Source organism: Petaurus breviceps, unplaced genomic scaffold (assembly GCF_028583685.1).
Source record: "Petaurus breviceps papuanus isolate PSGF00001 unplaced genomic scaffold, PetGlider_PUasm1.0 188, whole genome shotgun sequence".
Classification (NCBI taxonomy): Eukaryota; Metazoa; Chordata; class Mammalia; order Diprotodontia; family Petauridae; genus Petaurus; species Petaurus breviceps.
In genome coordinates, this window is record NW_027185804.1 from 16,203,388 (window position 1) to 16,229,519 (window position 26,132).

Below are 26,132 nucleotides of genomic sequence, written 5' to 3' on the forward strand. Positions count from 1 at the left end.
TTATAATAACTAACAGGCTCTTTTTCTGCAATTGGCTGCTCTCATAGCACTGATATTTGGAGTATGGCAAGGAAGATTGAAATTTTCCAAAAACTAAGAGTCTGGAAAACTTGTAACTCCTTGAATTTCCTGTTTAGTTGAAGTTTTGAAAAGAGTAGAGATAGGATGGTAGCCTATACTCCTAGAAAGGGTGATAGGTAAATATTTAACCCAAAATTCATTTTTTGGGTTTATTAATGCTAGAATTCTTTCTGGAAAGAGCCAGACTAAAGGCATTCATTTAAATGTTGTTCCATAAGGAAAATTAAAGAGTTACAGGGAAGAACAGAAAACCTCTTTGCTACAAATTCTCTTGGCTTTTTCCTGAAGGGTCTTTTTTTTTTAATGGTTTATTAACAAGTGCTAATGCACTTTGGGGAAGAGGAACATTGAGGCCTTCAAATATTGTCTCCAAATATTTGAAAGATTATCACATGGAAAAGCATTAGCTGTATTCTGCTGGGCAGTTGGAGTCGTAGATAGAAATGACCAGAGTTTGGAAGGAAGCACAAACAAACAGGATAGCTTTGAAAGTAGCATATTGAATACATTATATAAATATATTTACATGTTTTAAAAACAAAAAATATGAAGTAGAGATATGTAGTTTCACATATAATCCATATTTTCTGATCTTTGCTTATAGAAATGAAATTTTTATATTTATTAGGGTAAGATGTGAAGCAGCACTATGGACTGGATAGAGAAGCTGGTCTTGAAGGCAGGATGATCTGAGTTCAAGTTGTCCTTTTAACATGTACTGGTTTTATGACAACAGACAAATCTTTTAGCCTCTTAGTGAACTTTCTAATCATATAAGTTACTGAGGAGGTGGTAATCAACATAACAGAAGAAGCTTCCATACTAAGAGTTCCCCACATTAATAAAATCACATGTACAGACCAAATAAGTAAAAAGCAACAAAAATGAGGAGGATGTAGAAAATAATTAAAATAACCCAACGATACAATAAAATATTTTAGGAAATCATCATGTGCTACTTGGTATTCAGGTGGAGGCTGGATGATCAATCACCCATTAGGGATGCCATCAAAGAGATATATGCTACACTTGAGGGTCTGATTAAATGACCTCAAAGGCCACTTCCAATTTCCCGAGATTCAATGATCGTGATGAGAATTCTAACACCTGACATGCGTCTCCATCAGTCCATGTAACCCACCCTCTGCTCTTCCTTTTAGAACAGCCTCGAACAGAATTGGAATGGGAGAACAGCTACGCCCTGAAGATGTTCCTATTTCAGTTTGTGAACTTAAACAGCTCCATCTTCTACATCGCATTTTTTCTGGGCAGGTAAGTCACCTCCACATATGCAGTGATTCTGACCAGAGCAAAAGTCTCTTTCCTCCCTCCATTCCCCATCCCCCCACTGCTGCCCCCCCCAAAAAAAATAAGTCCCTTTCCTTCTCTCTTATAGAATGGCCCATTTGCGTTAGGAGCAAGTCAGTGCTTAGGATTGGGAATCGCACAGTCTTAAAGGCATATATTCTTTTCCATTCTTGTACGTCTCTTTGTGTCCCTCCTTGAAAGCAGGGATTGTAATATAGCAAATGCCTAGTGCATCACCTGGCGCATATAGTGAAATGTCTCCACCTGGAAGCCTGTCTTCTTCTTGCTGGTACTGTTGCTGTTATCGTGACTTTTGCTGCTACTGTTTTTGTTGTTGTTTTAACAATTTTAGACAACCACATAGCACTCATTTAGGAAGGGATCTGGGTATGGTTCTATACAGTCTGATCATTTTCTTTGCCACTTGGGTACAAAGGCTTTGGTTATGGCTGGGTTCAGGGCTACCATCCAAACATCTGCATGAAGACTGGAGACAGCCATCACCCAAATGCATTCTGTGCAGCACAAAACACATAGATTGGGGGAGAACATCTGGATGGTAGCTTCCATAAGAGTAAAACATCTGATAATTCTCTGTTCTTTTTCTTTTGTTTTAAGTAAATTTGATTTCAATTCAGCAAGCATATAGATACAGATTGGATATACACATAGACACAGATATAGATACACACACACACATATAGTGGGCACTGTGCTAAACTCTAGTGATACAAATAAAAAGTGAAATCATATCTGTCTTCCAGTAGCTTCCATTCTTTTGTGATCAATGCCTTGGTCTTACTCCATCAGAATGTCAGTTTCTTGAGAATAGGGATCATTCCTTCTCTGTGTTTCATATCCCCAGTGCCTTTAGAGTCAAACGAATGCTTGTTGATTGACTGATATAAATAAAACCCAAATAAAACATTTGGGGAGTAGTTTTTGCCAATAAACTTTTTTTAATCTCCATTTGTACTCTTTTTTGGGAGTTAAGTAACTTGCTCAAGGTTACACGGCCAGTTATTTTGTGTGGGTGCCAACTATCGGAGGCTGGAACCAATCCCTCATCTCCAACTCTGGAGCAGGCGCTCTTACTCGCTGCGCCACCTGGCCACCCTGCATTTCTACTCTTTTGAGGTAGAGTCTTTGAATTCCCAATGAATTCTATTGAATTGGAATTTTTCTTTTTTATAGGTTTTCAGGACGTCCTGGAAAATACAACAAACTTTTTGACCGATGGAGATTGGAAGAAGTGAGTATCTGAGCATGATGTAGTTAGGCTGACATGAGAAGAGAGCACTATAGGATTATAAATGAGGAAATAGTTTGATGCATAGAAAAAAGCAGTATCTGGGTTTGAATCTCAGTTCTGATGGTTCCTAGCTAGGTGGCTATACATAACTTAGTTAATCTCCCTTAGCTTCAGTTTCTTCAATGATAAAGCTGATATTAATAATATCTCCAAAGGACATTGGGAGAAAAGTCATCATATCCCTCCTCTATGACCCTGGGCAAGATATTAAATCTCCATGAACCTCAGTTTCCTCATTTGTAAAATAAGAGGGTTAGACTAATTGACTTCTGAGGTCCTTTCCAGCTCCAAATATTTGATTCTACGATCCTAAGTCTTTAATCTCTATGGAAATGTGAGTTTCTAATATAAATGTGTGCTAACTGCTAGACTTTTTGGCTTTTGTTTATCAAAGGCACTAGATCTTCTAGGATTTGTTCATCAAAGCATCCCTTAGAGAAAAATAGAGACCAGGACATGAAGTGCCCCTCATCAATAGATCTCTGGCCTCCAGCCATCAGAGGTTTAGGGGACCTTGGAGTGCATTGAAACTGGCCCTCTCATTACATAGATGAGGAACCTGACCCTCTTGTCTCCCCAGAGTACAGTGATTTGCCCCTGACCATGCAGATATTAAGAATCAGAATTTGGATTTTAATGTAAGGTCCTTGACTCCAAATTCCATACTTTTTCCTCTGTACCACACTCTCTCTAATGTTAGAACCAAGAACAGTTGGGAAACTTCAGGTGCTCTTCCCAGGAATTGGCAAATAAAAAAAATAAGGTGACCTGGAAAAAGGTCCTTGTCATTTGTGAGACAGTTGCCATACTATGGAGCCCCTCAGGGAGAGGTGCATTTCTAATGCCCTTCCATGAACCTACTAAAAATAAACAGCTATTTTTACTGTAGGCACTAATATGGTACAACAGGTTTTTCTAGATCTTTTAAACTGATACAACTAACCTCTCCCTAATGCAAATACCCTATTGCATATCTCCAGAACAAAAGATAAAAACAGTTACCTGAAGCCACTTAGGTGAGGCCTGGTTTTATGCAGGTGTGCCAGAGTCCTCCAGAAAGTGACCAGAATCCTCAGGGAGAGCCTGCCACTACCAAATCTCCCTAGTTCTTCACAGATGATCCCAATATTGAAAACCAGCTCCAAGCACACTTCATTGTGGTTTTACTGAAAGACCCCCAAACAACATCATAGTCTCAGAGCTAAGAGAGGGGACCTAAGAGGTCATCGAATCTAACCCTTTCATTCTATAGAAAAGAAAACTAAGGTCCAGATTATTGAAATGACTTGTACCAAATCACACAGCTAAAAAGTGGTTCACCTGGAATTAGAACCCAGACCCTCTCACTACACATGTTTTATAGTTGATGCTGGAGATATAGCAAGAAAACCCCTGCTTATGACTCCTGAAAGATTAGCACTCTAACATCCAGCCACTTTATGGTTGAAAGGAACTTTCCTAGCCCACGATCTCTCTCACTAGGAGCTAGTACAGGCCAGGATGGGAACTGATCTGATGCAAGACAGATAGATGCCTAACTATGAAATGCATCTGCCTTAGGGGGCAATTCTGCTAGCTCACCTCTAGGAAAGAAACATGTATAAAGGTCTTTTTAAAATTATTATAAAATCACACAAAGTTAATCAAAAGTAATAGATACCCACAAAGAAGCATATTAGATCAGGTTGTTGTTTTTTTTAATGATAAAAGAAAAAATATAATGGGAAACTTGGCATGTTGGACAAAGGGCCAGGCTCAGAGTTAGGAAACCCTAAGGAAACCTTCAAGTCCTCTGACACATACTGGCTGGGTGAGCCCTAGTCATGGGCAACTCTAAGAATCTAAGGTGCGAAACCGTTATTGATCTGCATGATAGAAGGCTCTCCCTCAAAGGAGAAATGAAACTATAGTTCAGTTTAATCTAATGAGACAAATGTACGTCAGATTATCAGGTTTAATGGGGGCAGAAATAAACTCTGAGCATAATATTCTAGGAGACAAGGTCATTGTATTATTGTTAGTTGTTGTTCAGTAATTTACAGTCATTTCCAACTCTTCATGACTCCATTTGGAGTTTTCTTGGCAAAGATCCTGGAGTGGTTTGCCATTTCCTTCTTTAGCCCATTTTACAGATGAGGAAACTAAGACAAACAGGGTTAAGTGACTTGCCCAGGGTCACACAGCTAGTAAGTATCTGAGGTCAAATTTGAACTCAGGAAGATGAGTCTTCCTGATTACAGACCTGGTGCTCTGTGCACTATGGTGCCACCTAGCGGTCCAGTTGTTCATTATACTCATCAGTTTTACTTTGTTACTGGAGTGTGTTGTGTTTATAATGTAAAGCCAGAACACATCAATGAAGTTGAAAGTGTTAAAAAAAATTTTAAAAACAACTCTAGGAGAAATGCTTCGAAAGCCAGTTTTTACACTGGAAGTAAGAGTTGGGTTTTAATTATTTTATGTCCCCAAATGCTGGTTATCTCGGACAATTCGGGATTTTTATGTTGGTTTTTTAGCATCTTTGGAATTAACTGACTATTCAAGTTTTCATCCAGTCATCTGAACATCCTGTAGACCCAGACTAGGCCATGATGATAGTGATAATGCTAATGTTTATACATTTAGATAATGTTTCAAAGCTCTCCATACATTGTAGCAATTGATGGGAAAGGAGATGATTTCTAACTGTCTCATGATGCCATTACAAGTTCTGCAATCATTACTGCCATGTAGCTATCCTTCATTCAGCCTGTTTTATCGTCATAAGAGTTACAGGGTATTTATTTTTGTCATCATCATTGATAATAATGACAGGTAGCATTTCTATAACACTTTAAGACATAAAATGCTTAATAAATATCATGTTCCTTTATCTCCATAGCAACCCTGGGAGGTAGGAACTATTATTATCCCCATTTTAAAGATGAGGAAATTAAGGCAGAGAGAGGCTGATTTGCCCAGAATCTTGCAGTGAGTGGATTTAGACTTACAGCTTCCTGACTCCAGATCCAGTTTCCTATTCATTGTGCTACAAAGTGAGAGACCAGGGCCCCTTGTAGATAAAACTGTGGCACAGACTGGCTTGTATTCCTCCCTGCTCCCTTTTTCTCTCCACATTTGCTTTTATATTCTTCACCTTTCTCTTACCTGCCCCTAGGTTCCTAAGTCCTTCATTGTAAAGTTCCCAGAAAAAGCTTATGCATGTCTGCCATTTCTGGACAATGGTCCATGGTTACAGGTATCTCCCCATCTCCCTCCCAACCTCCAAAAACGTGTCCATATTGAGTCCAGTTCTCTTAAGATTGCTCTCAATCTTATAAATCAACCCATGTCTGTTACTTTGTGGTAGAAAGAAGACCCAACTCATAGTCAGGAAACTTGGACTACAAGCTCTGAGAAAGGTTTCAGAGAGGGAAAATGACTGGATTTGAACTCAGAACAAATAGGTTCAGATGTAGACCCTGCCGCTAACTAGCAGAGGAGATCGAGCATTCTACAACCCAATGGCCTCATCAGCAAAATTCTCTCTAGCTTCAAACGTTGTACAATAGGAGTGACCATTGGAGAGAGGTCTTCTCCCATGTGGCTTTGAGGAACCAGCCACAGGACACCAGGACAAGAGAGTTAGGCTCCTTGTGTCCTAATTATTCCCTCCCTTTATGATGACTTGGCAAGGAAGATGAAGGAGTAGATGAAAGCTAAAGAAAAGAACAAAAAGGCCATCATCATTTCTTAGAACAGTCCTGAGGACTATTTCTGGAGCTGGGGAAAGGGAAGGCCCCTTGAATCACAGCCCAGATTCACCTCATTATCATAATGCCCCCAAGCTAAAATCCAAGCACTTGCTTAATTAGAATTCACATTTCTAGGATGTATTTGTTTTCAAAGGCCCTGTTCTGTAAAGACTGTATTAGAGGGAGAGTGCAGAAATCATAACATCATTGATTTTCAATGGGGAGGGTCCTTAGAGATAGCTTTTCTTCTCCTACCCCTTCACTTTACAGAACTCCTCAGTTTCCTTATCTGTTAAAAGAGGGGCTAAGAGTATTTGCAGTACATTATTAAATTACCTCATGGAGTCATTGTGAAGCTCACATAAGGTAATATGATGTCTGCAAAGTGTTTTTGGAAACAGTGAAGTGTTAGAGAAATTCAAGGTATTATTATTATTAAGTTCTCCATCAGTGAAAGTCATAGAATCTCAGTATTGGAATGACCTTAAGGAATTATCTAGTTCTACTCAGACCTAAACAGGGATTCACTAGTCTATAATATCCCTGAAGAGGAATCAGTCAGTCTCTGTTTGAAGGCCTCCAGCAAAGGGAGCCTGCTCCTTTTTGAGCCAACCCCTTCCTTGTTTAGAGAGCTTTAATTTCTAGGAAACTTTGTCTTGTTGATGCTGAGTTATTTTAATCTTATCTGACTCTCCATTGACTGCATTTGAGGTTTTCTTGGCAAAGATACTGGAGTGGTTTGCCATTTTCTTCTCTAGTTCATTTTACAGATGAGGAAACTGAGGCAAGCAGGGTAAAATGACTTGTCCAGGGTCACATAGCTAATAAGTGTCTGAGATCCTTTAGTATCCACTGTGCTACCTAGCTGCCCCATGAGGCTAAAGTCAGCTTCCCTGTTTTTATCTCTACGGCAAAGTAGGAAGGGTCTTCTTACATTCTATGGTCCTTCCATTTTTTCAAGGCAGGCATCGTGTGCCCTCTTATGTCTTCCTCCAGAGTTCCAGTAGCCACCCAATGACCATCTGTCAAATTCCCTATAGTTGGTATCCTTTTGGTAATGCAGGCTGGCCCAGATTGGTCCCATTTGGCTCTTCGGTTGTATAGTTCCTTGATTTAATCTCCTTCAAGCCTTCAGGGAACATTGTCCAGAAGGTCTGAATCTCAGTCCCATCTCCCCAGAAGGAATGTTGCCCCAAGATCCAAGGAGCAGCTTTCCCACTCAGGTGTTTTTACCATTCTTTTTCAGTGTCACCCCAGTGGCTGCCTCATTGACCTCTGCCTCCAGATGAGTGTCATCATGGTTTTAAAGCAGACATGGAACAACTTCATGGAACTGGGATACCCGTAAGCACGTTTACTGTTCTAGAAGTATTGCTTTATATTCTGGGATGGGGCAGGTAACTCTCACTGAAGGCAATCACTTTTAGGAAAGAGGACCTCCTAGTCTTCAAAGAAGCCGATAGATCTGACCTTACAGGGATTTCACAGAGGGAAAAAATGAACAGCATTTCATCTCAACAATGAGAATCAGACTTGAAGATGCATTTGGGTACCATTTGTTTTCACAGAAGGAAGATCAAAGGAGAAATGTGATTTTCCATGGAATTCTGTTTCTATCCTTTTCCTTAAATTTTTATTGCTTCTGGGTGCTGACATGGGGGTATTTTTTTTTAAACAATTCAGGTTAAGTAACTTGCCCAGGGTTACACAGCCAGTTTTTTGTTTGGGTGTTAAGTATCTGAGGCCAGAAACAAGCCCAGGTCCTCCCAACTCCGGGGCCAGCGCTCTTACTCACTGCGCCACCTAGCCACCCCATGACATGGGGATATTTTAATGAACCTAATCATGTACCATCCATTAAAATTATTTTTTTCTATGTACAATATATTTAATACAATATTTTATAGGAGCTGTTGGGACTAACTGAGCAAAGTTACATGTAGACCAGGTTTGGGGGGATAGTTGAACTGAAGAACACAAGATACTGTTAGTTCTTGATATAAGAAGCTCAGGCAGGCCCATCAAACAATATTTGGATTTCTTTCTCTTGTTCCCAAGCTGCTTCGTTGTTAGTGAAATGCAGTAAAGGAGCAGCCCATTCTCTGGAGTCAGAAGACATGGATTCAAATTCTACCTCGGATACTTTGTTTGACATTGGGCAGGTCACTTAGCATTCTTGTGTCTTGGTTTCCTTATTTATAAATTGAGAGTATTGGACTGACCTCTGAGGTTTCTTCCAACTCTATATCAGAGATACTATTAGTCCAATCCTATTAAATAACCATTTATTAAGTGCCCTAGGCAAGGGGGAACTCACATTCAGATTCACAAAATGAAAGAGCTTCTTTTTGGGGAAGAGGCAGTGTGGAAGGCAGGATTGAGATACAACATGTTAACATGTAACTATACCATGTGTCACCCTCTCTGGAACAGGCATTAGAGACCCTTCTTATTGGAAATTCACTCTGAAATAGGCCACAGGGTACCACATATTCAGTTCATCATAGAGGTATTTTTTATCTAAATGGCATGAAGATCAATGGCAGGACCCAGAGGGTATGTGTGGGGCTTGGTTCAAATGGAGAAGGCAGGGTCCCAGGGGAGCCCAGAGGACCAGAATCAGAATTGGGTGGCATGGTGACCTCCCAGGTAACCACCAGGACTCGGGTCTAGAACACTGGGCCTGATTTCCATCAGGAGCATGAACAGACGCAGAATCACATCTGCCTGGAACACTGTTCCATTGCTAAACCATCAGTTAGGTGTGATTTCTCAAGGCCTGTGGTCTTCTCTTCTAGGCTGTTCCACAACTGGTGGACCCAACATAAGATTAAACGGAATGAGCAGGTGATGAAGTTACCGCAGTGGGAAAAAGATTGGAATCTACAGCCCATGAATCTCCATGGATTGATAGACGAATACTTGGAAATGGGTAAGAATGCATGCGCAGGCTGTCAAGACATGAGACATTCTGTGTTAGATTAGGAGCAGATTATGAGACTATCTGGGAAGTATATTGGCTACTGAGAGTGGAGCCATTACTTATTCTGATCACTAGCTCTGTTAGGCCACAAAAGGATCGGGCGTGCCAAACAATTTGCTTGTTCATTTGAGGTATCCTGGAATTCTGGTCCTCTTAGTTTTTGCAGCCTGAGATTTCATTGACAGGCAGCTTGGCACAGTTGGTAGTGAGCTGAACTTGGAGCCAGGAGCATCTCGGGTCAAGGTCCACTCTTGGTACATCTGACCTTGCACTGAACCTCTCTGTGGTTCTCTGTACAACTTGGTCAGAAAGTGAGAGAAGATGCCAGCATGGACTGGTAGAAGGAGTCTCCCCTGTTGCTGAAATGACAGGCCCTGCCTTTACTGCCTAGTCTATCCTTAGGATTGAATTTGGTCTTCTTTTGGCTACTGTGTGCTACTATGGAGTATAATGGAGAGAATATGGAATTTGAAACCAGGAGGCCTGGGCCCAGATTCCACACATGCCATGTGCTGGATGAGTGGTCTTGGGCAAGTCATTTCAAGCCTTTGCATCTTAGTCCATAAAATGAGGGGATTGGGCTAGATAATATCTATGGTTTCCAGCTCTAAATCTGTGATCTTATAATCTCTAAGGATGGCCTCCTTTTGTGTAGCTACATCTTTTGCGTAGTTACCTCTGTCCCCAAGCCTTACTCACCCAACTGCTTGTTGTTGTATTTTTTTAATCTTGGGGTGATAATCTTGTCTCAGTCTTTTCATCAGTGTAACTCTAGTTATAGGCAAATCAGTTAACTTCCTTCAATCCCATTTGCTCATTGGTAAATTCAAAGAGTTGAACCAGACTGCCATTGTCCAGTCATTTTTCAGTAATATCGAACTGCTCAAAGTCCCATTCGGGGTTTTCTTGGCAGAGATACTGGAGTGATTTACTATTTCCTTCTTCAGCTCATTTTACAAATGAAGCAAACAGGGTCAAGTGACATGCCCAGGGTCACACAGCTAATAAGTATCGGAGGCTGGATTTGAATTCATGAAGATGAGTTTTCCTGTCTCCAGACCCAACATTCTAGCCACTGTAACAGTTAGCTGCCTCCAGAACCAGACTAGAAATTCCTAATCATTTTTTTAGTATAAGACTTCCTTTTTAAAAAAATTTTTAAAGCAACCCCCCATAAGATGGTTCAATTATTAGCAGATGTTAATTAACATTACTATAATAATTATTTTTAAAACTATTGAAAATTTAGTAAATTAAATCAATTTGTATTTATTAATCACATCTATGGTAAGTATATGTTAGTTATATCATGGTATATGATACATTACGTCTATCACATTTCTTAATCACATCTATGAACACCTGGAAAATAGTATTATGTACATACACACATGGGCCTACATAAAGAAACAGATATGATTGGCAGCGGGACGGCTAGGTGGCACAGTGAATAGAGCACCAGCCCTGGAGTCAGGAGCACCTGAGTTCAAATCCAGCCTTAGACACTTAACACCTACTAGCTGTGTGACCTTGGGGAAACAGATATGATTATAGAAGAAGCAGTCTGATGAAGTAGATGGAGGCATCAGGAAGGCTTGGTTTTAAATCATTCCTCTGCCATTTACTGCTTTTGTGACACTGGGCCCTTCTTATCCCATTTAACCTCCTAAGCTGTGACCCTACATTGCACATGAGTGTAAAAAACATAAATGGATGAAAAGCATTTATTTAGTGCTTAATATGTACAAAGCACTCTGCTAAGCCATAGGGATTCAAATAAGAAAGGAAAATAATCTCTACACTTAAGGAGCTCACCTTCTGATGGGAGAAATAACTCATATGCTCTGCATAGATAGAGGGAATTTTCACATTTGGGATTCTTTCCATTAATGAAATGATAGATAAATAGGTAGATAGATACACACATTTATCCACATACATATTCATACATATATTCATATACATACATGTGTATTAACCAAAAGGCATGATTCCATAAGACATGACTAGAAAATGGTCATATAACAAGAGAAATTCATGTGGAACTCTTTATAACAAGTACAAGGGCATCTTCATTACAGGTTTAACACATATAAGTGCATCTATCTATATATGTGTGTGTTCACATAAGTATATATGTGTATACATAAATATACATGTGCATATATGTATATCTATGTATAATAGTTCTACATATGTATATATTTTATACCTAAATATAGATGCCTTGTAAATAAATATCAATGTGCATATCCACATATAAACATGTATGAATAGATACATATTCCCTTGCATTGCTTTGTGTGTACATATACACACATTTGGATAGTTTAATAGTGCTGAGGCATGCTGCCCTTTTTGCTGGAGGTAATAGCCAAAAGGACAAAGCCAGGTGCATCTGAAGACTCAGGGACCCCTTATAATAAGTGTATAGCCCTTGAGACGCCCTTGGCCCACAGACTGGGAATCATGCTATGTGATAGTTTCTAAGGTCTCATCCAGCCATAGGATTTTGTTGGACTTACTCCATCTATTTTCTCTGCCATCCCTGATCTGGTGCCTTTTTGTTGTCGTTCTACAGTTTTACAGTTTGGCTTTGTCACCATCTTTGTGGCAGCTTTCCCTCTGGCCCCACTTCTGGCCCTAATGAACAACATCATTGAAATCCGACTAGATGCCTACAAATTTGTCACCCAGTGGAGAAGACCTTTGCCTGCAAGGGCAACCAATATAGGTGAGTGTGTATAATTATAAATTCCTCTGTTGATGAACCCAATCTGCAGTCACATCTCAATATATCACTGGGTGTATTTCATTGACTTGTGCCCCCATGCATGGAAACAAAGGTCAAAATTACTGGTAAACAGCTAATGGGTTCTCCCAACTGAATGGCTACTGTCTGAATTGAAACTGTCCATTTGCAGAATCTGCTATGTAGCTCTTATCTTTCCCAACCTTTGACTCTGATGTGTCAGAAAGTGAAAAATCCCATCCACTGTCCAGTTAAAATGTTGCCCATGGATATATTCCAAAAAGAGTTAAACCTATAAAAACCTTTATTTTATAGAAAAGAAAGGATTTTTTTAAAAATAGGAATTCAGAGCTTGGTCATCACCAGAAATTTTAAAAGGGTTATTCTTAAGGAATCTGAATTTATTGACTAATGCAGTTAATACAAAGAATAGAAACTGCCCTACACATCATTGTAGGCTAGGAAAATTGAGCACCTGCTAAATATCTAACAAGATATAAACTGGTGACTAGAATTACATATCACAGATTTTTGTCGGTTGCACAAACTAACAGACAAAAAATTCTTATACTACATATATAAACCCCAAACTCTCCTTGAGAATTCGATAAGTAGAATATGCTGGAATTATAATATCATCACAAATAATTAATCAAATGTGACATAGGTCTATAAAAAATTAACAGCTTGTTTAAAGTAGACCATGCAAGGGGCAGCTAGGTGGCACAGTGAGTAGAGTGCCGGCCCTGGAGTCAGGAGCACCTGAATTCAAATGCGGCCTCAGACACTTAACACACATACACACACACACACACACACACACACACACACACACACACAAAAACTAGCCATGTGACCTTGGGCAAGTCACTTATCCCCAATTGTCCTCCAAAAAGAAAAAAAATTAAAAAATAAAAATAAATAAAATAGACCAGGCAAGTCACTTTGGTATGCCACCATAGCAAATATTCATAATCTCCAAACTATATGAAATGCAAAACTTTCAAAACGTTGAGACCTAGCTGAAGAAATTGAAACCAGGTGGGAACAAAATGATGTCGCCTTATGCATCTAGTCTACTACAGGAATAGGCTCAGGTATGTTTTTAATGAGTCTGCAGAAGATGAACTTGCTTCCCTATGGAGGGATTATGTTCTGTTAGAATAACCTGTTCCTTTATATGCCTGTGTAGTAGTCCACTGAACATTAAACATACAATAGTAATCACAACATAATGACTTGTCCAGGGACCATTTATATCTGATTATATCAAAAAAGATGAGGAAATAGAATAATAATACTAGCAATAGTAGATCACATTTCTATAGGACTTTTAAAAGTTCACAAATGTCTTTCATTATAACAACCCTATGAGATTGATACCGAAAGAATTCTTATCCTTGCTTATCCCATCAACTAGAGTTCATGTCCTGGATGTATTAACACTATCTATGTGACCTTGAGCAAATCACTTACAATCTTTAGGCCTCATTTACATCAACTATAACATGAGTGGATTGGATGATCCTATTTTCTTGAGGCAAGGATAGCCTGGTATGTAGGCCCACATGAGTTAAGAAGTTGAGGAAGAGCTTAATAATCATCTTCAAATATCTGAAGGGGTATTAAATATATATTTATATAACATAAATATAAATAAAACTATAAATAGTATCTAGGTGGCACAGTGGAGAGAACACCCCACCAGGAGGCAGAAAGACCTGAGTTCGCAGCTTTTCTCCCAAGCTCGGTGCCGGGTTCTGCTGCTTAAGTTGCATCCTTGAAACAAGATGGTGAAAGTTGGAGTCAATGGATTTGGCCGTACTGGGCACCTGGTGACCAGGGCTGCATTCATCTCAGGTGGAGTAGACATTGTGGCCATCACTGACCCCTTCATTGACCTCAACTACATGGTTTATATGTTTCAATATGATTGCATTCATGGCAAATTCAAGGACACTGTCAAGGCTGAGAATGGGAAGCTGTTGATCAATGGAAAAGCCATTACCATCTTCTAGGAACGGGATCCCCACCAGTATTAAATGGGGAGATACGGGAGCCGAGTATGTTGTAGAGTCCACTGGAGTCTTTACCACTATGGGAAAGGCTGGGGTTCACTTGAAGGGTGGAACCAAGAAGGTCATCATCTTTGCCCCTTCTGCTGATGTCCCAATGTTCGTGATGGGAGTGAACTGTAAGAAATTGTCAGTAATGCTTCCTTCACTACGAACTACTTGGCCCCCTTGGCCAAGGTCATTCATGACATATTTGGCATTGTGGAAGGACTCATGACTACAGTCCATGCCATTACTGCTACCCAGAAGATAGTAGATGGCCCCTTTGGTAAGCTGTGGTGTGATGGGCGTGGTGCTGCCCAAAACATCATCCCTGCTTCCACTGGTGCTGCTAAGGCTGTAGGCAAGGTTATACCTGGCTGAATGGGAAGCTCATAGGCAAGGCCTTCTGTGTTCCTACTCCCAATGTATCTGTTGTGGATCTGACCTGCCACCTGAAGAAACCTGCCAAATATGATATCAAGAAAGTGGTGAAGCAAGCATCAGAGGGACCCTTGAAGGGCATCTTGGGCTACACAGAGGACCAGGTTGTATCCTGTGACTCAACAGCAACACTCACTCTTCTACCTATGATGCTGGTGCTGGTATTGCCCTCAATGACCATTTTTTCAAGCACATTTCCTGGTATGACAATGAGTATGGTTATAGCAACCGTATAATAGACCTCATGGTCTACATGGCCTCCAAGGAGTAAAGTGGAAAGCCATGGATCTTCATCCCCAGCAAAAAAGAGGAGATCCTAACATATGTTCCTATACTAGGGATCCCATGTCCCATTCACATCCTTGTTCCAAAGCACCAAAGAAGCCTAGAGTCCTGTATTGTGTACCATCAATAAAGTCACCATATTCAGTGCAAAAAAAAAAAAAAAAAGACCTGAGTTCAAATCCAGTCTCAGATACTTACTAGCTGTGTGACCCTGGGCAAGTTCCTTAATCCTGTCTGCCTCAGTTTCCTCATCTGTAAAATGAGCTGGAGAAGGAAAGGCTAAGCACTCCAGTATCTCTGTCAAGAAAACCCCAAATGGGGTCACAAAGAGTCAAGCATGACTGAAATGACTAAACAACAGCAAATTAAATACAAAAGACATTATATTATATATTATACAGAATCTGTGTAGCTCTGGAGGGCAGAAGTAGAATCAGGAGATGCCCATTACAGGGATGGATGCAGGGTATATTTGTCCCGTATCCTTAGTGCTCCCCAACCCTTCCAACTTGCTATTATGTGTTGTCTTCCTCAATTAGATTGTAAGCCTCCTGAGGGCAAGGCCTACAATTCTTTTTATTGTTATTTGTATTCTCAACACTCAGCACAGAGCCTGACAATGGAATAAGCATTAATAAATGCTTATTTCCTGCTTTATAGATAAGGAAACTGAAGCCTTGAGAGATAAATTAATTTGTTTAAAATTAGCTTGTCAGATAGTTTGTAAGTTTTGGAACTGGAATGGAAATTCAGGTCACTTGACTCTCCTGTCTCTCTCTTTCTCTATTTCTGTCTCTGTCTCTCTGTCTCTGTCTGTCTCTGTCTCTCTCCCTCTCTTCCTCTCCCTCTCTCTCTCCTTCACACACACACACACACACACACACACACCCCAGAAACTAAGGATGAGGGAAGAATTGACTAACTCACCATGACATGGCAGGAAGAAGTTGGTTCATTCTCTATTAATCACAACCTCTCTGAACATCAGGTTCCTCATCTTTAAATAGAGAGAGTGGGACTACATTCAGTTTTTCTTAGAGATCGTGTGTGTGTGTGTGTGTGTGTGTGTATAACTTTCAACCCAATTATTCTTCTGTAATTTCCTGCATTTTATTTTGCACATTTAACAGCATCATTCTATAGGCTTCACCAGCTGCCAAAGGGATTCAGTGACAAACAAAGTTAAGTCCTTTCTGGCTCTAAATCTCAGTTTCTGCCATCCTATAATCCTATGACCACCTGGAATTTTGAAAATCTCTTATTTTCTCTTTAGCCATGTCTGTAATTTTGAACAGACTAGGACTGAAGACTCACCAGCTTAACTAACATCCTGCACATTCACCAACATTGAGAGTACTGCCATGAAACCATTTAGAAAGTGCACTCCCTCTTGGTATCTCTCCTTGGTGCTCAAACAACTGCAACCCTTTGGGTTGCATATAAAAGGCATATGGCCTGCCTTTTATAATTGGTCACCTGTGGCAAAGGGTAGCCTGTCAGAAAGCAAAGTAGCCTGAGAATTAGAGCCTTGTATTCAAATTCCTTCCTTGCCACTTACTAGTCAATTAATCGATAAGTATTTATTAAACAGCTACTAATGTTCCAGGTACTGTGTTAAGTTCTAGGGAGATATAGAAAGGCAAAAGGCAGTCTGTTTTCAAGGAGTTCCCAGGCTAGTGAGGGGAGAACATGCAAACAGCCATGTACAAACCAGCCCTAAGCAGGATAATAATTGGGAGACAATCAACAGAGGAAAGACACTAGAAGTAATTTGTTCAATGTGGACTGAGTCACTGAAAAGTAAGTAGCTGGCTGCCATCTTGGGATATTGTGTCTTCATAATGCTGTGTCTTGTTTTCTTCTGTCTACTAAGCAAATCAAGGCTTCCCCCACCAAATTTGACTTGATACCAAGGAGGTGTTAGATTTGATTTCTTTAGACACAGAGGACAGAGAATCAATAGGTGAGAATTACAGAGAAGGAGACTAGATATAGAAGTAAGAGCCTGCTAAAAATTGAAACTGTGAAATAGTGGAATGAGGTGCCTTATGAGGCCATGGAGTCTCCCTGACAGTAGGTCTTCAAACAGAGATTGAAATTATTGGAGACATTGTAGAGGGAATTCTTACACAGGTTTGGGGATAGACTGGTTGGCCCTGAAGGTCTCCTCCTGCTCTGAGACTGTTTCCAAGCAATGTTAGCGCCTTTCTGTTCCCTTATCAATAAAACGAGGGATTTCAACAAGGCAGACTCTGAGGTCTTCCCTAGTTCTCTTACACATTTATACAGTTAGAATTTAAGAAAGAAAGTTGTCAAAGTGTAATAGGACAAGGCAGGGTACACTGGGAATCTTATGAGTTGTAATTCAGACACTTGGCCCTAGCAAAAGGCAGAGTATGTATGTAGGGGAACATGTGCAGAATCCTGGAGATTACAGGGCTTGAAGAATGATTCGTTTATGAGCCATAGATTGAACCAAGGATTCTAAGTAAGAAAGGGAGGGCTTTTCAGGCACAGGATGAGAGAAGGAAGAACTGATATTCTTGCTAACATAAGGAGTAACTCAAGTGGTTGGCAGAAGCACACAAAGGTGAACCCCTAACCAATCCATATGGTCTAAAGTCAGAAAGATAATAAAAATTTAGTGCAGATATGGTAACAGTCAAGTTCCATGAATGGGCAGATTATACCATTGATATTCCCCTGAGAAGTACAGCTATTTAGCAGAGTGACTGAACGTGGGCTAGCTAATCTTGGAGAAGGAGAAATCTACCCTGGTCTTCACTGTACTGCTGTAGTTTTCAGGTTAGTATTTGAAAGTATTTATTGATGATCTAAAAAGAAAACACAAATGCTTATGATTACTTACTAAACCCATACCATTGTGTACCAGTCCCTTGCCTTGTGGGGGAAGAGGAGAAAAATACCATTCCAGTACACTAAATCTCCTGCCTGTTCTCCCACCTTTGGGGCTAAGGGGAGAAATGCTTTCCATCCGATCAGTTCTCCTGACAGGTCTTCTGCCTTTGGGAGAAGGGGAAAAAATTCCATCATGTTTCTTGCCTAGTCTCTGAACCCTAAGGGAAGGAGAGAAACCTGATTCCCTCAAATTTTCCCACCAGAATTGACTAAAATCCCACTCCTCTCTCCCTTTCAACCCCAAAATCAAATCTGTTGCAAAGTCTCTTGATTTTGCTTTTGGAACATCCCTAGCAATGCGTCCTCCCCTCTGATCTTGCCACCTCTCTGGTTCAGGCCCTCAACACCTAAACTTGGTCTTTTAAAAAAATCATTTGTTTTATTATTGATTTATGAAATGAAACAAGCATTTTCACAACAGTAGAATTTTTAAAAAAGATAATTGTACAGAAACTGGAAATCTATTATGTACAACTTGCTATTCCTTTTAAATATATGGTAAAGTTATCATGGAAATTTATTTTTTCCCCTTTTTTTTCCCACACTGCTCTAGAGAGGACTAATACTAGACAAATAAGTATAGTAACCTTGTATTTAAAGAATATAAAGACTTGAGTTTGGGGGATAAGAATTCATTACTTGGTAAAAAAAAAAAAATTGTTGGGAATACTGGAAAGCATATGGTAGAAATTGGGCATAGATCAAGCCTGTGCTTTTGCAGTAACCTGCTGATCAGTCTCCTTGCCTCAATTCTCTCTTCACTCTACTTTATCCTTCACTCAGTTATACAAATGACCTTCCTAAAGATGTGACCATGTTTACTTTACCCTTTACTCAAATCTCAGTTATCTCCAGGATCAAATGTAAAATTCTTTATTCAGCATGTAAAGCAATTGACAACCTTTCTCCTACCTACCATTCCAGTCTTCATACACCTTGCCCATGTACTCTCCTATCTGCCCTTCCTTGAACAAGACATTCCATATACTAACTCCAGGCAATTTTGCCTTTCCCCCATGTTTGGAATTTTCTCCCTTCTCAACTGTGCCTCCTGGCTTCCCTGACTTCCTTCAGTTCCCAATTAAAGTCCAACCCTCACCTTAATACTAGTACCTTCCCCTCTTCTGGAGCCACCTCCAGTTGTCCTGATCTACATCTAGCCACCAGACCCAGATAACTCTGGAGATGAGAGTGAAACCGGTGACTTCACAGCCCTCCCTCACTTAAATCCAATTCCCTTGAGAGTCATGACATCATCTTCCTAATGTCATGGTCTTCTTCTGGAATCAAAGACAAACAACAATACCTTGCCTCTATTCTCTCCAATTTATTCTAAATATGTTTGTTATGGGGCAGCTAAGTGGTGCAGTATATAGAATGATGGCTCTGGAGTCAGAAAGACTTATCTTCATGAGTTCAAATCTGACCTCAGAACTTACTAGCTATGTGACCTTGGGTAACTCATTTAACCCTATTTGCCTGACTTTCTTCATCTACAAAATGAACTGAGTGGGAGTTGGCAAATCACTCTGGTATCTCTGCCAAGAAAAGCCCAAATGTGGTCACAAAGAGTCAGACATGACTGAAACAACTCAACAACATTTATTTATACATAGTTGTTTACATGTTTTCTCCCCCTTTAAACTGGGAGTTCCTTAAAAGCAGGGACTCTCTTTTGCATTTCTTTGTGTCCCCAGCTCTTAGAACAGAGTCTAGAACACAGTTGCCTCTTAAATGCTTATGGGGTGACACATTTCTTCCTGGATGAATGATCAATTAATCAATGAAAAAGCATGTATTTATCACTTATCATGCACTAAGCACTACTGTCAGGGAGCTTACATTTTAATGGGCAAGATAAAGCACTTGGAAGACCTCAGCTACAAGCCAACTGGAAAAAACCCCATATTACTTAGGTTGCAGTAGCAAAGCATATGGTACTGTTTCCTCTTGGGTGTCATTTCCACTCATAAAATCATATTCGTTTCCTGATGTTGAACCATTTGAGAGTGCCAAGGACTGCTGTGTCCAGAACTTTCTTTTCTGGGTCTTCATTAACTATGACTGAAGCACCTGAAGGAGCAGTTGTCAGGCTCCATCTCCACAGGGATTACCTCCCAAAATGATGCTGGATATGTTGCTAATCCTAAGGCTCTTGGGTTCAGGGCCCTGGGCTGTCTCCAGAGTCTGAGGGAAGATGGTGGTCAAGGAGGCAATGGTGGTTTGACCCTGCTGGCACATGCTGCCTCCTATCTCTCCTTTAGGGTCCTTGCAATTTCAGATAAGCTATATCTTAATAATAATAATAAAATAACAACAGTAACTGACATTTATATGATGCTTACTATGTGCCAAGCATTATAGTAAGAACTTTATGATGATTTTCTCCTTTGATCCTCACAATAGCCCTGGGGAGTGGGTGCTAGGTCTTAGAATTACAGTAGGAGAGGACTCCAGAAGTCATTTAACCCCATCTTCTCATTTTACTGATTAGTAAACTGAAGTCCTGAGAAATTGTGACTTGTCCAGGGTCAGACAGATGGTAAATATAAGAGGCAGGTCCTCTGATTTCTGTAATATATAGCATTACATTACCCCTCTGTGTGTTGTGTCCCCTAAAAGAGTGCAAACTCCTGGAGGGAGATGAATGTTTGAATTTTGCTTTGTATCCCTCCAATGCCCCGTACCATGCCCTATGTATAGTAGGTGCTTAATAATTATTTGTTCAATCGTTGTATTTAATCCTTACCTCTGATCTAGAACCTTTTCCTTTCTAGGAATCTGGTATGGAATTCTTGAAGGAATCGGTGTGTTAGCTGTAATCACCAATGCATTCGTCATTGCTATCACTTCTGATTACATCCCACGCTTTGTCTACGCATTCAGATATGGCCCATGTAAAGGTCAAGGATACAGTCAAGAAAGGTAAGGTTGGAATCCCAGTCATGCCTTTTTATATACAATAAAGTAGAACCAAGTTGTCACAGATGGATATTAGGGATTGCAGTCCTGCATACCATAATTGTAATCATGAAGTCCACAGTGAGGCATGAGTAGCCTAGGCACACGTAACCTCATACTGCCCATTCCATGGAATCATGATATTAGGTGAAACATCATTACTGGGGCAGCTGTAGTTCAGAATGATAAAGGGCTGCAGTCAGCTAAGATGGGAGCATCATGAAAATGTCAGGATCATAGTGATGAAATACTTTTATATAATAAGAAATGAGGAAATTAATGATTTCAGAAAGCCATGAAAGGACTTATATGAACTGATTTATTGAGAAATAAGAATGACTAGAAGAATAATTTATATTGTATGACTAATATAAAAATGAGAACTTTTCTAAACTGATGAAAAATGATATGAGCAGAAACAAGAGATGAACTTAAGCAAGAACAAAACTGTAAAAATAAACACCTTGGAAAATGGTAAAACACTTTGTTCCATACAATAACTACTTGTGATTCCAAAGCCATAATGAATATTCACACTACCTGTGACAGACAGGCAATGACCTGAGACTTGCAGAATTACATATATACACATATATACGCATATATTTGCATACATATACATATTTACATGTATGTATGTATATCTATATATATCAAGTAAGGGATTTTTTTTTGCCTGACTATGCCTATTTGTTACAAGAAATTTTCTTTTCTTTTTATTTCCAATGGACTGAGATATAGGAAGGAGAGAAAAATAGATTTCTATAATTTTTTAAGAGAAAGGTAGGAGTGTTTCAGATAGGGGATGTCACATCATGTTCAGATGAGGGCACAATGTATTATTGTTAGTTTTACTTAACCATTTAACTTTGTTACAAGAGATCTCTCATCTAGTGACCTGTAAATGATTATAATGTAAAAACAAAACACATCATTAATTTAAAAAGAAAATTATAGAAGTTAAAGGATGCAAAACTCGGTAACCATAAAGCTTTATATAAATGAATGAATGAATGAATGAATGAATGAATGAATGAATGAATGAATGAATGAATGAAACATGTTTAGAAAGCCAGTACTAATTCCTACCAAAATTAAACAGCTCTGATTTTTCCACTTAGAAGAAATTGCTGGTTCCTTTCCTGCCATCTAGTGACTGAAAAGTGCAGCCTAATATATATTGTATTTCCCATTTTGAGAAGTCCGAACTAACCCTTATACCCACACTTTCCTTTCCCATTCTGTCTAGTCTGCCATGTTTAAATTTTTAAGTCTAGAACAGTGCTAGACTTGGAGTTAGGAAACTCTAGGGTCGAACCCAACTCCTAATCTTTCCTTGAGCAAGTTGTATTAACTATGGACAAATCACATAATTATAATCATAGGGATCAACTCAAAAGGGAGAAGAGGAGAAGAAAGAAGAACAAAAGGAGTTATCTAAATGATGAAAGATTTTGAAGTGCTTTGTAAATCTTAAAGAGCTATATAAATTATTATCACCATTTACAATAAAATTTCTTGGGAAAACATTGTCAGCACTCACCATTCCCACCTCTCTCTCTACTCTACTCCTTATAATTGGATATTTATTCCTGCCTCTGTAGCAATTCCCACTTATTCTAATCATCTCAGTCTCTTGACATTCATCTCAGTGAACATCAATGAAGTACCTATACTATGTGTACAACAGCTGAATCATGTTTTCCTTTGTTTCCTTCCAGATGTTTAAAAGGCTATGTCAACAGCAGCTTATCAGTGTTTGACCTGAGCGAACTTGGCCCTGGCCACTCCGGTTACTGCAGGTATCTATTTGGGGCTTCTTTTTCATTTTCCATTATGTCTTGTCCCCCTCCTTCTCCTCCCTCTCTGTAGTCTAATGAGGCCTTTCGAATGGTTTGTCTTTGAACTCTCTTGAAAACTGAGAACCCTTCAGGCCTGGCCACTCTCTCCCTTCTACTTCATGCCCCTTGGTTTTGTGCATTTCAGGTATCGAGACTACAGAGCCCCACCGTGGAGTTCCAACCCATACGAGTTAACCTTACAGTTCTGGCACGTCCTCGCTGCACGCTTGGCCTTCATCATCGTGTTTGAGGTGAGGCAGAGATCAAAAAGAAAGGGCCATCCCTGGATCAATTATTATAGTCCCTGCTTTTATAGACAACACTTTTCTTCTACAAACATTACTATCCTCATTTTATAGATGCAGAAACAAGTTGAAATGATAGCCACACAACAAGTAAATGTCAGAATCATACTGCTCAGTGTCTGGCTTTGGAGTCAAATTCAGATTCTCTTTTCACTACTGTTTCTTTGTTACTTTATTTTATATAAACAAATTCAACTCAATATTTAATAAACACCTACTGTGATAAAAGATAACCACATAAGGCACAGAGAATACAGAGAGCAAAATCCAGTCTCTTCCCTGAAGGAATTTAGAGCAAAAAGAATAACACATGTACACAGCTAACTGCAGTGGAAGACAAATCATGGAAAGGCTGAAAGACAAGTCCAGGTCAAGTGCTTTGAAAAAATGTGATGAATGCAGAAATCTTTTGCAGTTGGTAGGATCAGGCAAGACTTGATAAGAAAGATACATAAATTGGGCATTGAAGAAAAGGAAGAATTTTTAATAGTTGATATTAGGGTGCATGGTGGGATTGAGAGGGTGGCAGTATATTCTGGATAAGTATGTCTGCTTTAGTAGTGAATTAAAAGCTCCATCAGTTGCAGTTAAGTGGCCCAGTGGACAGGGTGCTGTGTTTAGAGTCAGGAATACTCAAATTCAAATTCAGTCTCAGGCATTTATTAGCTTTGTGACATGGGCAAGTCACTTAACTGCCATCTGCCTCAGTTTCCCCAACTGTAAGAGGGGGATCAGAATAGCACCTATGTCAGAGGGTTGTTGTAAAGATCAATGAGATTTTTAAAGCTCTTAAAGCAATGACAGGCACATAGAAGTTCCTTAATAAATGCTTGTTTCCTTCATTAGAGATGCTATAGTCAATGGCTATTTGTCAGTCCTCATCTCCCTGGCATTTCTTCACCATTTGATGTCCTTCTACCACCCCTTCCTTGAAACTCTTATCTAGTTGGGCGCCAGTTTCCAAGTTTTTCTCACACTTCTTTAGACACCTCCTCGGTCTTCCTTTTTTCTCCTGTCACTTAGCTGTGACTCTCCCCTAAAAAGCAGTCCTCTGTGTTCTGGTCACAGCTCATTCTCAAAGAGTTTTTGCAACTCAGAGAGTTCTGTCTTCTTTATGCCAATGACTCCTTAGTTATCAAACTTTTATTGACTACCCATAGATTGCAGGTAAGAGCTCAAGTGAGCTTAGCCTCAGTCTTCAGGAAATTCATAGCCTACAACAGACAACCTTTCTACTCTCATCTATATCCCTTGTTTTTCAGCTGCTTACTGGAAACTCTCACTAAGTTGACTCCATATCAAATATATCCAGGACAAATTTGCATCTACCCCCACAAACAATCACTCCTCTGTAACTATTGCATTTATCTAAGAGGAGCTGCCATTGTCTCAGTCCAGACCTGGAAGCTCTGGCATTTTTTTTTTTCCCATTTCATTGGTCACTGCCTTAAGCCAAGGTTGCATTGCTTTCAGTAGACTCAAAGTTGGTAGAGTTACCCACCATCATTTCCTGCTTCAATCCATTGTTCATATTGTTAATCTTCAGAAGACAATCCTTTCATGATTATATTCCCCTGCCAGAGAGAGAGCATCATATAGTCACTACACTAGGGCTTAAAGAGTTGGCTATGAGGTCAGCAAGACCTGGGTTCACATCTCACCTTTGACATACTTGTGATCTTGAGCAAGTCATTTATCCACTATAAGGTTAAGGCAACTCTTCAGGATTATAAATTGCAAAGAAAGTGATGACCTGCATTGGTAGAGGGAGCCTCTTCACCTGGGGAGTTCTCTATTCAATAAAATCAAAGATTCAGTGCAAAGATTAATGAGTATTTACTGTGGACCAGGCTAAGAATTGGGGATACAAATGAAATCCAGCAGGACATTCTTTGGCCAGGAGAAGCTTCCATCTAATGATGGGAGATGATACATTAAATTAACTGACAGTGGCTAAAGATATGGACATGGCCAGGAAATAAGGCAGAAACCTGGATCTGGGGAAGAGGAAAAAAAAAACAAAAAACTCACCAGTCAGAGCCCTGGAAAGTTCCAAGCCTCCAGGGCAGTAAGAGATATAAAAATCAGCATTTATATCATGCTTTTAAGTTTACAAAGTAATTTACATAACATATCTCCTTGAAACCTCACAACAACCATATGAGGTTATTACATGCCCATGGCCACATAGCTCAGTCACTGTCAGAAGGAGGATTTGAACCCAGGCCTTCCTACTCTCAGAACAGTGAGATCTACTGAGCCACATTGTTGTATAGTAAGTCAGGTTCCATTGTATAATGAGTGAGAACAGTGTACTTCTGCCCATTTTGGAGTATTTGGACCATCTTGTTAATATTTTAAATGATAATAGAGTTCTATAGCTATTTTGCTTGTAGGACACATCCTTGGGTATAGTGGAAATAAGTATGGACTTCTAGGTAGGCTCTGGGTTTGATCTCTGTCCTACCAGTAACTCAGGGTGTGAGACTCTGAAATAGTTACTTTTCCTCCCTGATTTTTTTCTGTTTCTTTCTGTAAAATAAGGAGACTAATGTTTACCCTGTTTACCTTATCGGTTTATTGGAGAGGTCATTTGTCCCTGTTTGCTACTGTTGAACTCAGTCTCCTCTTCTGTAAAATGAGAAGATTGGACAAGACATTGAATCCAGACATTCTATGGTCTCACTAGCCCTACATGGCACAGCATGGTATGATGGATAGAGGGTCAATCTTGGAGTAAGAGAAGACTCCAAGTCTCAAGTCCCTCCTTTGACTTTTGTGGCTGTGTGTTCCTGGGTGAATCACCTCGCCCATCATATCCTGGGAAACTCCATTAGTAAAATGATTTCCTGTTCTGGAACCTTACCACATGAATATAATTATAGGCCAAAAAGAAAAAAAAATGATAATAACTATGATTTATTTGATACTGATTCATTGGTCAGTGACACTGACCTTGTTCATTTAGGAAAATTCAAAGATGTGCTAAAATTAGTTCTTGCCAGCTTATGAGAGCTGATTGTTAAATTTTAAGTGGGAGCCTTTACATCTCAGAAATTGGCAAATGCTGCCAATCGGGACTTGATTTATTGTTTACGATTGTCTAGACTTAAGAAAGTGATGAAGAAAATGTTAATGATACAGATTAAACTT

General features: G+C 39.6%; 2 protein-coding genes across 17 annotated transcripts in view; both read left to right on the forward strand.

The window, feature by feature from the left end:
* Positions 1-26,132, forward strand: part of ANO3 (anoctamin 3) — a 538,169-nt gene that overhangs the window by 505,645 nt on the left and 6,392 nt on the right. For all 16 annotated transcript variants that reach the window (XM_069091310.1, XM_069091311.1, XM_069091318.1 and 13 more), the window contains 8 exons: positions 1,242-1,353; positions 2,584-2,641; positions 7,682-7,779; positions 9,234-9,367; positions 12,000-12,152; positions 20,650-20,797; positions 22,555-22,635; positions 22,820-22,925. In XM_069091310.1, the coding sequence (XP_068947411.1) occupies positions 1,242-1,353; positions 2,584-2,641; positions 7,682-7,779; positions 9,234-9,367; positions 12,000-12,152; positions 20,650-20,797; positions 22,555-22,635; positions 22,820-22,925 (890 nt within the window). The remainder of the gene's footprint in view (positions 1-1,241; positions 1,354-2,583; positions 2,642-7,681; positions 7,780-9,233; positions 9,368-11,999; positions 12,153-20,649; positions 20,798-22,554; positions 22,636-22,819; positions 22,926-26,132) is intronic.
* BBOX1 (gamma-butyrobetaine hydroxylase 1) overlaps positions 1-26,132 on the forward strand; it is a 519,348-nt gene that overhangs the window by 58,563 nt on the left and 434,653 nt on the right. The gene's annotated exons all lie outside the window — the stretch shown is intronic.